Genomic DNA, 15,866 nt, shown 5'->3' on the forward strand with positions numbered 1-15,866 from the left:
CCGTCCGTCTGTTTGTCCGTCTGTCACCAGGCTGTATCTTATGAACTGTGATAGTCAGACAGTTGAAATTTTCACAGATAATGTATTTCTGTTGCCGCTATAAACAACAAATACTAAAAAAACAGATTAAAATAAATATTTAAGGGGGTTCCCATACAACAGACATATTTTTTTGCCGTTTTTATAGATAATGGTACGGATCCTTTCGTCCGCGAGTGTACGGCCTAACCACTAGGTTATCATCTACCTACTAGACTACTGTGAAGCTTGGGAATGAGTTGCTTAACGGCTTTGTGATAGTTCTAATAAGTTCAAGTGATCTTGTAAAGTGGTGATAATAAAAAGAAAATCCGGCTGAGTTTGTTGTGGGCTTTTCTCAGACCTAGGCGCGTTTGGATTTTGGAACCCTCTTTAGTTTAAGTTCGCGTAAAAATTATCGCCACTATATCATCTTACAAATGCAACAACCGACTTTCAAAAAGTGTAATTTATTACCTATTTTAAATAAACCATTTGATTTGATTATCTGTAGTAATAATATTCTGAAGTGATAGTATTAATTACTTGTCACATCCAGTAGTTATAACATTAATATTCTACATGATTGGGAGTCGGCATTATATTTCAGAGCATTATTTCAGCTCATTAGGCGCGCTGGTTAATAGGCATTACATGTGAATACCAATTTAAATTATCGATGATTTACCACTGCACTGGGTAAACTATTATTTTTGGCATAGACTATAGAGAACGTAACTCATTAATATGTAGAGGAATTAGCGCATTGTATACTTTTTAGGGTTCCGTACCTCAAAAGGAAAACGGAATCCTTACAGGATTACTTTGGTGTCTGTATGTCTGTCGGTCTGTCAAGAAACCTACAGGGCACTTACTTCCCGTTGACCTAGAATCATGAAATTTGGCAGGTAGGTAGGTCTTATAAAAGACATTAGGGGGAAAATCTGAAAACCGTGTATTTATGGTTACATCACACAAAAAATTAAATTGTGGTCATGAACTAACTAATAACTAATTAGTATTTCGATTTTCGAAAGTGGGGTATCATATGAAAGGGCTTTACCCATTGATGTTGGAATCCCCCTTACCTATATATTCTAAAACAGGTTTTAATTTATTTTTATGCATAACAGTTTTTGTTTTATCGTGCAAACTGTCGAAAAAAATACCCGAGTACGGACCTAATTATTATTTTGGAAATCCTGTGAGATCTCTTTGATTTTCCGGCATAAAAGTACCTATGTCACTCTCCAGTATAAGTACCTATGCAAAAATTCACGCCGATCTGTTTCTTTGTTGGGACGTGATTGACGAACAAACCAACAAATAAACACACTTTTATAATATTATGATATTCCTACCTATGTAGTCACCGGAAGGATACCTATACTATAGGTACAATGAAGATTTAACCATCTTTAATAAACCATTATAACCTCTCTCTTTTACTCTAGCTATAGATTAGTGTGAGAGTGATAAGGATAAGCTACATCGATTGGACCCTCTAGATGGCAAGTCGGGTCTTCAATGAATAATTGTTAGATTAACGAGCCTCAGTCATCGACTGCGATCTCAATGGAGATAAGCTTAGTGATGGCGAAACTTTTCTATCGATAAAACTCTTTTATCGAAAAAATAAATTTATTAGATTTTTCTTTCTACAACATCTAGATGTACAAAGCAAAATCAAGGTGAAAGTCAAATAATTTATTTATTTTATGTTGATGGTCGGTTGTTGGATTTGTAAGATGATATATAGTGGTGATAATTTTTACGAGAACTTAAAACTAATCCTATTCCTTTAACTACGTCTTAAATTGGTAACTTTAATCAAAGACGTTGTAATAATCCATACTAATATTATAAATGCGAAATTGTGCATGTCTGTAGACTGTCTGGCTGTCTGTCTGCTAACCTTTTATGGCCCAACCGTTCAACCAATTTTGACAAAAAGTACGGAGATAGCTTGCATCCCGGGGAATGACATAGGCTACTTTTTATCCCGGAAAATCAAAGAGTTCCCACGGGATCTTTTGAAAGTCGCGGGCATCATCTAGAAAATTAATAAGCGATAGCTGAGAGCCCAGTAAATAAGTGGGTTAGTGATGACGATGATGATGAAATAACAGCAATGTAGCGGAACATTGCTGCCTAGCTCGGAATGTAATGTCATATACGCTTATAGAGATTGTATGGGGACCAGTAGTGCTGCGACAGCACTGTGACAGCTGGTGACAGCACTGTTGCGGCAGCGCTGCTGCGTGCAGCGTGGTTCGGAATCATACCTTAAATGTTTTCCTGTCTTCTTTTATATTTTGCGATATATCGATATTCACCACTTCCCATCACTTGACAAATATTTCGTACGCCTGAGCTATCTATCGTGTTTGGGTAATTTAATAGAGCAGGCGGACGACTGGGGAGGTAATTCTGGCATATCTTATCGTTCAAAATTAATTAGACTATATAAACCACTATCAAAGTTAACTATTGGTAGAGCCTCAATAGCTCAACCGGTAAAGGAGTGGACTGAAAACCGAAAGGTTAAAGGTTCAAACCCCGCCCGTTGCACTATTGTCGTACCTACTCCTAGCACAAGCTTGACGCTTAGTTGGCGAGGAAAGGGGAATATTAGTCATTTAACATGGTTAATATTCTATTAACGTTCGTATAACAGAAAAGCGGTGATAGTCTAATGGTTAAGACTTCGGCTTTCCAGTCGAGGGTCTAGCTAGGTGATTCGCTAACTCAGTGTCTAACACTGAATGATAGCCACCGAGGTTGGGTGGTTCTACATTGCCGCTTTACTGGGTGTTACTAAAATATTTTTTCGTAGAAAACCTGCAACGGTTTTAAAAATGAGCTCGGTGGCTATCATTCAGTGTTAGACACTGAGTTAGCGAATCACCCTGCAGGGCTCGTTTTAAGCAATTTAAATATCTATAATGCTGAAGGACAATATCGTGAGGAAACTGCATACCTGCTATCATCAGTAACGGCATAGTTTATTATTTAAATCTATATGTGTATATATATCTATATAGTCTTATGTATGTCTATTATATTTTATCTGTATGTATTAGTGTATTAATAGTATATATTTTATATTCTTATTATATGGTTTAGTTTATTTAGCTATTGGTATTTAGGTTTATTTTACACCACCTCCCATTGTCCATTTGTTCGTTTCCTCCCTAGCGTGAAGGTTGTCTGGAAGAGATCGCTATTTAGCGATAACACCGCCTTTTTGTACCTACTTATTAAGATTTCTTTTTGTAACCTTTCATTTGTGTTTCTGTGGTGCAATAAAGTATATACATACATACATACATACCTGAGAGTTCTCCATAATCTCAAAGGTGTCTTTCGCCAATCCGTACTGGCCCACCGTGGCGGACTATGGCTGAGTGGAGAGTTGGAGAACCATGCTCAGTAAGGCGATGGGTTGATAATGGTGATGATGCTGATAGTACCTTTGCCCAGCGGTGGGATTATCAAGCTTGTGGGCTCCATGGCAACATCCGGTGACAGATGTGTGTCGCATGATGGCGTACTTCCGGGTAATTGGCTCGCAAATTAATCCGGCTAACTCTGACATTTGACCTGCTGCGGTCTACTGCTGAACTGGTAGGGGGACCATGGGTTTTGAATTTTAAGGGACTCTGTAACATAACAATTTGTTATTTTCTTCACCCGCGTATGAATTACTTAGAAACGTTTCTTATGACGACGCTTGGTTTTTAAGAGAACTTACATGCAAAATCTCAAGATCTAATCTCATCTAAACCCAGCGGATTGTTTCATATCAGTCAGTCAGATTCATACATTCATATATTATTATGGATTTCTATTATATGGAAATACTAGCAATACGCCATTGGTTTCGAGCGGCGAAAATATAATTCCTCTTTATGCCCTATCATTATTCCCTATTCTAAGGAAAATAATAAGTCACACACACAACCAGAGAAAGAGAGAGTGGAAGAGAGAGCAAGACATGCACACGCACATACAAACATACCCCGTACAACTTAATTTAACCTGAAATTAAGAACAATGCGGCCTTATTCCTCGGCCATTTTGGTGTCATTAAGTCAGAATTTTTGACTCCACTCTATTCAGTATCACTAAGAAGAAGAGATATTTTGTTTCAATTACCTACCCAGCCTGAATAAGGCATTGAACACGAAATATTTTATCAAAACAGTATTACTTTCGTTACAGTCCTCCTTACCAAAAGTAGTAGTACTTAGTAGTCCTTACCAAAAGTAGTAGTACTTAGTAGTCCTTACCAAAAGTTCATGGTCACCCTCAATACACCTTCAAATTACAACACAATGCAATCCACTTGGTCGCAAACACGAAGATAATTATTATTGATTGCGCATTAGTGCTGCGTTAGAGCGGGACAGCGTGTGTTTATGTAAGGGGTGCGAAGGGGAGGGGGAGAACAAGGGTTATAATATATGCAACATGTCAAAGCCGCGCTAATTGTGTCGGGGCGGATTAGCGATAGGCGATTAACTGTACATCAAATATCGATATAATGTAATATCTGTTCGACATGCTTATCTGTGCTTAAGATGTCATTGGTTCTAAATGTCGAGTGTCTTTATGCCACCTGAAAACACAGAGAATTCTCTAAAACACTATAAAATTATAAAAATATAGTAACAGGAAATATTATGTCTGTACCCGTAGTACAAGATTTTACGTCTCACCAAACCAAACCAAATTCGAGAGTCGAAATACTTCCGCGTTACAGTAAAATGGACCTAAACAGCCTTGAATTGAAGTCAAATATTCAATGCCACTGATTTTAATTTCGCAATGTTTCCGCTTGGAGCGCTGGCTGTAGAAGTGTAGACAAACTTGAGCTTTAAAACAAGGCAATTAAGATCCAGTTTACTGTAACGCGGAAGTATTTCGACTCTCGAATTTGGTTTGGTTTGGTGAGACGTAAAATCTTGTACTACGGGTACTGTAATAAAACGTATAATTACACTACAATGTCATTTCTCGTTCAAAGAGCTGCATAGTATTATGGGCCTTTGAAAGTAGTTTCGATAGATAAATATCATGATATTTTTTAATTATACTCTTTAATAATGAATTCTAGCCCCATAAACTACCGCTATACAAAAAATCACTTTATTTTATTTCTACAGTCCAAGACCCTATTAGGATGTTGTAGAATATAACTATTACAGCTACCATTCCAACTACTCTTTACGTTGACTAATGCCTGGTTTCTGAGGTACTTTTAACGACCGGTTTATCTATTCAATAGCGCTATTGGTCCGATAACTCGAGACAGTGCGTTTCTGAACGACGCAATGCAAGATAAACTCCGTTTAAACTTAACTGGCCAATGTGAGCCGTTTATCGGTTCCATAAAGTTATTTGACATTTCATCTGTCAGTAAGTAAGTAGTTCATGGTTTGCATATTTTTAGATATTTAGATATGATAATAAAATTATTTTAATAGTAAGTTGTTCGTTACTTAGCAAAAACAGTGTTTAGCCACTTATTTAGCATAGAAAAAATACTATTATTAATAAAACTAGTATTGATGGGCGATGGCGAAATAAAAGAGTAATATACATTTCAAACTCGTTTCCTGTAACAGACCCATCTAGCGACAGAATAATGAACTGGCTATCGGTTTCATAGTTATTGTTGTATTCAAAAATGCATGGACAGTTAACCGACGTTTATCGTATACATAACTTTATTGAATCAATAGCTAATGAGAACATAACTGGCGAGTTCAGAAACCGTGCATTAGACTAGTAGGTACACTTGGATAACTTACCCATAATGAGACAGCACTTCCAATATTTTCAACCAACCAAAAGGTCCAAAAGTTATTCCGAAAATATTTTATCGATACATTTTACTTATATTTACTGGCCATCCCTAGTCACAGCAATTGATCATTCACTTGCTACATGGATACATTCGAATACAGATATTGTTGATGTTTCATTATTTATGCAGATATTGGTCTTTTTGAAATTTTAGTTAGTCTGTGCGTTGCATATTCATTTTTAGGGTTTTGTTCACACCACCCAGGGTGTAGGGTTGGTACATACCTTTTAGAACATAAGTTCTCAAAGGTATGTACCAGTTTGAGAACATAAGTTCTCAAAGGTAGGTATGTGAAGTATGTAAGTAAATCTGCACTTGGCCAGCATGGCGGACTATGGCCTAAGCCCTTCTCATTCTGAGAGGAGACCTGTGACGGAGACCATCACTATCATCAACTGATAGACGTCCACCGCTGGACATAGGTCTCTGTAGGACTTCCACAGTCCACACGCCACGGTCTTGCGCCGCCTAAATCCAGCGGTTCCCTGCGACTCGCCTGATGTCGTCCGTCTTTGTATCTATTTTTATAAGCATTTGTAATATTTCTAACGTATAATTTTTTTTAATTCCAGGTAAAAATCTGGTTCCAAAACAGAAGAACGAAATGGAAGAAGAAGGATAACGTCTCCAATGCAGAAGTAGCAGAAATCAAGCAGCAGAACAAACCCGGCACAGAAGAGAAGATAGAAGAAGTCAAAGATCCCTTAGCTTTAGACATGTCCAAGAAAACATGCAACAAAATCCTTAGCGACAAATTAAAAAATACTCAAAAACTAACTAACGTTACTCAAAATATACCAAAACCTAGAAGAGTAGAGAAGGGGGTAGTCCTCGAATCGATATGCGATTCGAATGATATAGAAAGTAGGATATCGATAACTAAAATTACGAACAAACTATCGAGCACAGATCTATCGGAGGCTGTGTCGGTGAAAAGTTTTAATCCAGAAGAAGTTAAAGAGAAGTACGACTCTAGAGAGGTAGAGATGTGAATTTTAATTTACTTTTTTGTTTTTAGGTTAGGTTCTTGTGGTCTGGGGCCTATCATGAACTTGCCTTGCTATCTTATAGTGCTTAAATAGGCTCTTTTGCCGAAAAATTTGCGAACTTGAGAACTATAGAACTACATAGAAGCGCGCGCATTGCGGAATTAATTCCGCACCGGATTTTTATAGATTTAATTTTAAAACGCACCGCAACTCGCCGCACCGTGCACCGTGCACCGTGCACCGTGCACCGTGGTGCGCGCTAGCTCCAACAGTTAGGGTTCATGGTAAGTCTCGGAAAGATCTCTGATAGATTACTTTTGTAAGCGTGTGTGTGATTTAATTTTGTTAAACCCAAAAGTATACAACTATTTTAAAAGCATCTCGCATTTTTTTGCGTCAATTAATTTTTGTATGTTTAGTAAGAATTTTTTTATTAGAATGGTGAATTTAAAGACTAAACAGTCGTCGACTTCTGAAATGTATACGAGTAGATAGATATAAAAATTATTTTAAAGAAATCATAGATAATTTCTGTTTTCATGGATTTTTTAAGTTTTTTTTTTTGCAATTTTTAAACAAAATGTCAGAATAATATACCTAAATCTGTATTTTTTCTTATTGATTGATACTAAACGCTACACCATTGCAGACGAGCGACATTTCGTCTGAAAAAATATATCGCAAGACTCAAACATGTTCTGGCACTCTTAATGTTAAAGAATACAGAATAGAACACAACAGTATTTTATAGAATCAATAAAAATGTTATTACAATAGATAACTTCATATTATTTACAAATAGTACAGTGGTATTAATTTTAAGATCTCGTGAAAGCTTGATAATATTTTTGTGCAATACTTATTACCTTTAGACGTGTGAAACTAGCAGAGATTTTTTTAAAATGTTTTATTGTACTGAGAGCCAATGAAGATGTTGTGTTATTTTAGCGTCATAATTTTGTGTATGTATTTTATTTCAATGCTAATTCATGCGATTTGTTGTAAATAAATAATAATAGTTTGTCTGTGTTGGCTCTATATTACATAATATTTAGTATGTGTAAAGTTAAGTTTTAAGATGAAATATCAGGTTATATTTTTGACAATTTATTTTGAAATAAAAACAATCAAGATTTTATTTTCCTCGAGGGTTTTAACTTTTCAAGAAAATTATATGACTGATATAACTATCTACTGTTTAAAGTTAAAATAAAGAAAACTTGGAAAATATTAATTTTGCTAACTCAAATAGGTTATATTTATGAGAATTTTTGAAAACGCGTACCGTACCTATTCTTTTGATTTATGAAGTCCGTTCTGCCCAATAAATATTTAATACATATCTTATTTACCAGGTTTTAATAATACATCTATACTTTAGTTTTCCTTAGCTGACTAAATTGCAAAACAACGCGTAAGTGACGTGATTTTTCCGGCGCTTTAGACCTTCTGAAGTTTTAGGTTATTCACACATCATGATTACACTGTCAGATTGGTCCTAACTCCTACTGGCCTTTAAACAAGGACCTATGGGCTACGTATAGTGCGCCTCTTACGCATTTCAGCAAGAAGCTACGTTTGTTTACACTTTAATTCAGTTAAAGAAAAATATATTGTAATTACTACTTATATCAATTATCAATAGAACAACAATAATATTACCATAACATACTATATGCTAGAGACGTTTTGACACGTGCCATAACAAACACCTTTGACCTATTGGTGAACAACAGCTACCAAAATATTGCATCTATAGGTACATATTGAGCTCATATTTTGCAAAAAATATTGTAAGACCAATTAAGACCTGTCCGTGTCCGCATCGACGATCTTTAGTCGCGCAACAAAAAGTCTCTAGTGTAGTGTGGCCGACACAAAATATCGATATCACATAAGAATAATTTTGCTTCCTATAGAAATAAGATGGATAATTGTAAATTATTTATTGAAGTGCTGATATTAGATGATTTTGGAGAGCAAGTATTGTAGATTAGAGTTAGAGAGATCGGAATGAAAAATACAATAGTTTTTCATATTTTGGTTGTTTTATTTCTACTGCAAACAGCTCATTTTAACAGCGAATAAAAACATATTTTAGTTCTAGATGATGCCCGCGACTTCGTCCGCGTGAATTTAGGTTTTTGAAAATCCTGTGGGAACTCTTCACTTCCCCGGGATGCAAGCTATCTCTGTACCAAATTTCGTCAAAATCGGTTGAACGGTTAAATCGTGAAAAGCTAGCAGACAGACAGACACACTTTCGCATTTATAATATTAGTATGGATTAGAAATCCTTAAATATTTTGCCGTATTATCCATGCTAATGCGAAAATGTATAGTAGGTAGGGTCTATCTGTCTGTTCTGTTGGTTAGGTACTTTTACACGGTTCCACCATAACTCCATCGCTGAAGATCTAGAAAAGCACAGAGATAGATTGTATCCTGGAGATGGACATAGGATACGTTTTATCTCTGAAATAAAAGATTTCCCACAGGATTAAAAAGCATTATTCCATTTGGATGAAGTCGCGGCCATTTACCATTATAATAATCTCCATAAGTAGGTACCTAATGGATATCCACATTGATGATTCAGTATATCAAAATATCCACCAATAAGTTAATAAAATATGAATTACTAGGTACCTATTTTTCATGTCAACGGACGCGTAGATCGTTTTATAAAAGTTTTTAACCGACTTCAAAAAAAGGAGGAGGTTCTCAATTCGTCGGAATCTTTTTTTTTTTTTTTTTTTTTTTTTTTTTTTTATTTTTTATGTATGTTCCCCGATAACTCGAAAACGCCTAGACCGATTTTGAAAATTATTTTTTTGTTTGAAAGGGTATACTTCAAAGTTGGTCCCATTTCAATTTGGTGAAGATCTGATGAACATCTTCGAAGATAGATACTGGAACTCCTCAACGGATAAGAGTAAATTGCTCGCGATCAGTGTAATAGCTTAGTAAACAGTAGACTTTTAACCAGTCATAGCATAATTCCATGGGGCCACTAAAAATTGTGAAATAAAAAATTTTTACAAAAAAAATAAAAACCGACTTCGTTACACAAACACTAAAAATTGAAAAATAATTTAATTTATTACCGAATATATTATGTATACAAGAGTTAATATAGTTCCATAATAATATTTTTTGGGGTCGGTGCCAATGAGGTGCCATTGTGGAGTCCCATAAAAATATGAAGTCTAGACGATTCGCGCAGCTAAAGCTAATTGGCACCGGCACCAAAAAGTATTATTATGGAACTATATTAACTCTTGTATACATAATATATTCGGTAATAAATTAAATTATTTTTCAATTTTTAGTGTTTGTGTAACGAAGTCGGTTTTTATTTTTTTTGTAAAAATTTTTTAACTTGGCTTAAACGTTTTTAAAGAAAGCGCCATCTATTGTTGAAGTTAGAAACCAGCTTGTAACGTTAGATGACAGCGCCATCTTTGCATTCTACATTAAACTACGACGCGTTTCTAAATCCGACAGTCATTTCCCTCTTGAACCATAACCTGTTATGAAGTAGTGTTATGGAAATGGGATAGATGTCGGTACTAGTATAAGTATTTTGAATTTTGTAAACCGATTTTTATGAAGGGATTCTCAATTTACCGTTATGTAAATAGTTCGCGTATTACAGGTCTATGATAGTACCAATGTTTTTGTTCTTACAGATAAGTTGCCGACTTAGAAGTTACCAGCTTGAAAGCTAGATCACAGCTGCTAGAGTCTCTCTTCGTTAACGTTTCGGTTAAGAAAGTACCTACTTAGTAATTAAATACCTTCCTTTCTTCCTAAAGTTTATTGGTAGAGCATAACACGCAACAATAACAGGTAGGTACTTAATGACATACTTAATTATTATTTATATCACCATCATTCTAACCAACTTTATAATCGAATACCTCTACCTAGTCCTAAAAACTTGTATAATTATAGGTAGGTATTATGTAGTAATTTCCTAAGAAAACCACGAAAATTCCTTTCTAGTTTTTACCGAGGGATGGTTGCGGCATACCTACCCACTAATTTTTTTCGAAAATGATTAATAGGTATAGGTAGGTAGCTAAACAGGTAAAAAAATGATAAATGAGTTGATTAGGTATTTGAGGTCAATAATAGCGCTAAGACTTTTACTGTTTACGGTCTAGATCCATTTTAATTTAATAAATAAAAACGGTAAACACTTTAAAAAATCTTCTTTGGTTTTCTTGGCCCCTTTTAATAAAAGAAGTAAGATCTCTGTGTTAAATTTTTTGATGAATAAGTAAATTGCTAATATCAATTCTCGACCCATCGCACAATTTGAACAAAATTTGAACAATTTGAACAAATCCCGGCAACAAATGATTCGAAATAATCCGGGATGGGCATCATTCGCCATTATTCGGGGATTATGTTTGTTGTTCGTTATTTAGTTAGAGCGAGACAAAAAATGTAAGGGATGTAATGGGAAAGAGAGATGGGTGCTTTGACGCGTCGATTTGTCCCGCGTTCGTTAAACAAACACCTTGGAAGGTTTGCGCACACGTGCGATTTGGAAATGAGTTATATCACAAAAAAAATTGAACAAAAAAAGTATTTATCAACATGTAGGTACCCAGTTATCTTTTTTTCAGGGTTCCATACCCAAAGGGTAAAAACGGAATCCTATTAATCTCACTCTGCTGTTCGTCTGTCTATTCGTCGTCGTGTCACAGGTCTCTAACTCGTAGACGAAATGAGTAACAAACCTGAAATTTTAGAGCTTGAATAAGTATAGCATTAGAAATTCAAATAAATTATTTTCAGGGGGCTTCCATACATGAATTCCATAACGAATTCGTATAGCGTTGTCTCTGTCTTTGAGACCGACAAAACGTCACACAGATATCTATTGTCTAAGTGGTTACAAGAAAAAACGTACGACGAAACAGAATTACTTGTAGGAATATAAATAGGTAGGCTAAATTTGAAATTTGTTATTTGTTATTAAAAATATACACCTGTACACACTCACACACACTCACTCACACTCACATACAATACACACTGATACACATATGTACACACACACACTCATACACACACACACACACACACACACACACACACACACACACACACACATATTTTTAAGTGTCATATTCATATCATATCACTAAATTTAGTTTTGTATAAGTGTTTATTCGTTAATGATGGAGGAGGGAGAGCGGGGACCCTGAGATACAGGTTTTGCAAACTTACTTCAGGGTCCCTGGCACAATTTTAAAAAGACCTTTTAAAACAAATAAATCATTTCATAAATTTCATAAATTTCATAGATATGAGTGACAGAGACGGCGCTCTACGAAGCCGAAATCTCTTTCTAAAGCTCGACGTACAATATTTTCCGCCGGGCATTGTAGGTATGTGGATGTCTTACAAAATTCCTGGTTCATCCTTCACCCTTCTACTATCGTACTTCAAGGCATCGCCAAGGTCTGCACCCGTACGTAGTCGAAATTTCATGGATACGTTACGTACGAAGCGATTTTCCTCCTCATTTCTAATATGAACGGCTAAGATTTGGAACACCCTTCCAGCATCAGTTTTCCCCTCCAATTATAATATGGGTACCTTCAAGTCGAGAGTAAATAGGCATCTTCTAGGCAAGCGCACTCCATCTTATGCTGCATCAACACGTGCCGCCAGGTCTGATTGCAGCCAAGCGCTAGTCAGTACCCTTATTATAAATGCGAAAGTGTGTTTGCTTGTTGATTAGTCCTTCAATCACGTCGCAACGGTGCAACGGATTGACGTGATTTTTTGCATGTGTTTAGATAAAGACCTGGAGAGTGACATAGGCTACTTTTTATCCCGGAAAATCAAAGAGTTCCCGCGGGATTTAAAAAAAACCAAATTCCACGCGAACGAAGTCGCAGGCATCAGCTAGTCTATAATAAAAAATCGAAGATGTGTGCACACTTCAAGCTCTGGAATCTTGAGTGATCGTTCACGATTACGCCAAGCGTAGGATTAGCCCCAATTTTAAATTGTTGATTACTTTGCCCCTCCCCTAAACCTCCCACACCCCCATATCATCCCCCCGTGCTTTCTAGCTCTGAGATGTTATTGCCAATTAGATCTTAATCTAGACTGAAGTTTAGAACTGATTTAGATTTAGAAGCTTGTTTTAGACGTTACGTGCGTTAATGGCATAGGATAGTCTTGTTTGGACAGAGCTATATCTAAATATAATATAAAAGGAAAAGGTGACTGACTGACTGACTAATCTATCAATGCACAGCTCAAACTACTGGACGGATCAGGCTGAAAGACATGCAGATAGCTATTATGATGTAAGCATCCGCTAAGAAAGGATTTTTGAAAATTCTACCCCTAAGGAAGTGAAATAGGGGTTTGACATTTGTGTAGTCCATGCGGACGAAGACAAATTTCAAAATGGCCACAATGAAAATTAAAAACAAAATAAAAGTGTTATTTTTGTACGAAACCCTTCGTGTGCGAGTTCAACTCGCACTTGACCGATTTTAAGCTAAATAAGTACCTAGGTATATTCTAATAACGTTACATATGAAACTTTTCCTTAGTACCTTTATCAGAATAAAACCTAGCCCGTATTTTAGCAGTTAAGCTAAGGTTTACACGACCCTTATCAGGCCCCGTGGGGCACATTGCCTCGTTAGGGCAACTAATCGGCGGCCCTCGGTCTCGGGGCAACACGTACCTACATTATATAGCACCCTAATGAACACCACTATTTGTTTGAACCTTTAATTGCTAAGTTGTTTTGCTTAGTAGGTATTATAGGTCGTTATTTTTCCAAAATCTTTTAATCTCCCAAAATGACCACTACATTCTGGGAAGGGTTTTTAAAATTTACAGACCAGTGTGGCAATCATACATGCAGGAAAGTGATGATGCAGCCTAAAATCCTAAAAGAGCAACAGCCGAGTTTCTTGCTGGTTCTTCTCTGTAGGAAAAGGCATTCCGAACCAGTGGTAGATGCATCTGACGATTCAAGAGTACCTACTTGTAGAAGTTTAATTGAATAAAAAATATTTTAAATTTTTATCTATATTTATAAAGTGGACCAAGCTTGCCTATAAGATACCTATTCCCTCCTGATTCTTGATTTTAAGGTAGATAACTATAATGTTTTTAAAGTTAAAACAACTCTTTAAAACAAGAGTGAATAGGCATCTTCTAGGTAAACGCGTCCCATCTTAGGCCACATCATCACTTCCCATCAGATGTGATTGTGGTCAAGCGTATACCTATAATGAATTTAAAAAAAATGTTTTTAAAGTAACAAGTGCTTTATTTTCGAATGCTTTTATATATTTTACTTTAATAATTTTACATTAAACCTCTCGTACCTTTATCAAAACTAAAACGTATTTCAGTAGTTAAGCTAAGGTTTACACGACCCTTATCAGGCCCCGTGGGGCACACTGCCTCGTTAGGGCAACTAATCGAGGGCCGAAGCTCGGGGCAACACGTAAATTATATGGCCGGCTAATGAACACCGCTATTTGTTTTAACCTTCTATTGCGAAGTTGTTTTGCTTTATATTTACGTGATTGTTTGCTTGAGCACAAAGACTTGGAGAGCGACATAGGTAATGTTATCGGGATTTATAAAAACCTAAATCGACGCGTACGAAATCGCTAGCATCAACTAGTTGTAGGTACATATTATTTAGGTACTTATTAAAATATTACACAGAATATGCGTTTAATATAAACTCAACAAGCGTGAAACGTTAAATAGTTTTTTCTCAACAATTTGTCAGCGACACCATCTGTCGGGTCGTGGGTTCGATTCCCATTCAATCTGTAACGACTTGGCACAAATTGTGTGACAAATAACGCATTTATGCCTTATTCAATAATAAGGCTTATTATCCACGATGGGCGATTTGCCGAACATCTGTAATTGTAAAGGTGTAAACCCACTGAGCTGGAAAATCTGATTTTATCGAGCTTGCGTATTATACCTACGGGGGTGTTAATTAGGGGTGTAGATTGTGATTTGTTTTTTGCGAAAGTTATTTTGCAATTATTTTTTGCCAAATAGCTAAAAAAAAGCACTCTGTATTATGTAGGTATGTATTAAATCTCTTTTTTTAAGTACACCTAAGACTGTGTTTCTCCTACTTACCTAAGTAAAAACCTACGCAGCATTATTTTTCTGACTTTTTTATCGTTTGTGGTTATTATTATCTAGCTTTTTAGGTTAGTTATTGACAAAAACAAATAAAGTAGGTACCTACCTAGGTTAAATAAAAAAAAAATGACGGATTTTTTCTATCTTGAATCTCTAATTGAAATCTTGAACTAAGAAAAATCTTTTTGATGGATTTTGTGTAGGAAAACTATCAAAACGTCGTAATTAATTCTTTAAATAAAGATTAAGTATAAAATAAATAAATAAATAAATAAATAACCTTTTATTTGGGACCATAGCGCACAGTACAAAACAGAACAACACCAGACAAACGTACATAAACAAAACAAAAAAAAAACACAACAAAAAACAGAGCATGAAGACAAAAAGATCACAAATACTTAACTAATACGTACGGCTTTCCATGCATTTCAACCGAGAAAACAATCGCACTTACTTAGCTCCTATAGATAGTGTACGACTGTACGTGTATAGAGGCGGCGATTTTCCCAGCCGAATTGCATGGAATTACAGTAAAATTAATCTAAAATAAAATAAAATAAATGTCTGACATAAACCCGAATGCGTGTCTGTGGCGCATAGCTGTCCCAAAAAAGGGAATTGCCTCAGCGTAATGCTGTAGTAGTGTATGTGGGTACACTACCTCAGCGCTGTTTTTCAGGCATCCCCTGAAAAATTCCGCTCGACGTCCCGGACCGGTCCGGGTTTCATAATTTATCTGTGCGATTGACCCCTCGGCGTTAAATTGACATACTAATATCTATGGATGGGCGAAAAATTGTCTGAAACTGAGTATT

General features: G+C 35.9%; 1 protein-coding gene across 1 annotated transcript in view; it reads left to right on the forward strand.

Moving 5' to 3' along the window:
• Positions 1–8,534, forward strand: part of NK7.1 — an 80,978-nt gene extending 72,444 nt beyond the window's left edge. The window contains exon 4 of the mRNA XM_034980005.2: positions 6,463–8,534. Within this exon, the coding sequence (XP_034835896.1) occupies positions 6,463–6,882 (420 nt within the window). The 3' untranslated portion in view covers positions 6,883–8,534. The remainder of the gene's footprint in view (positions 1–6,462) is intronic.
• Positions 8,535–15,866: the final 7,332 nt, after the last annotated feature.

The sequence above is a fragment of the Maniola hyperantus genome, chromosome 21 (genome assembly GCF_902806685.2).
Source record: "Maniola hyperantus chromosome 21, iAphHyp1.2, whole genome shotgun sequence".
Classification (NCBI taxonomy): domain Eukaryota; kingdom Metazoa; phylum Arthropoda; class Insecta; order Lepidoptera; family Nymphalidae; genus Maniola; species Maniola hyperantus.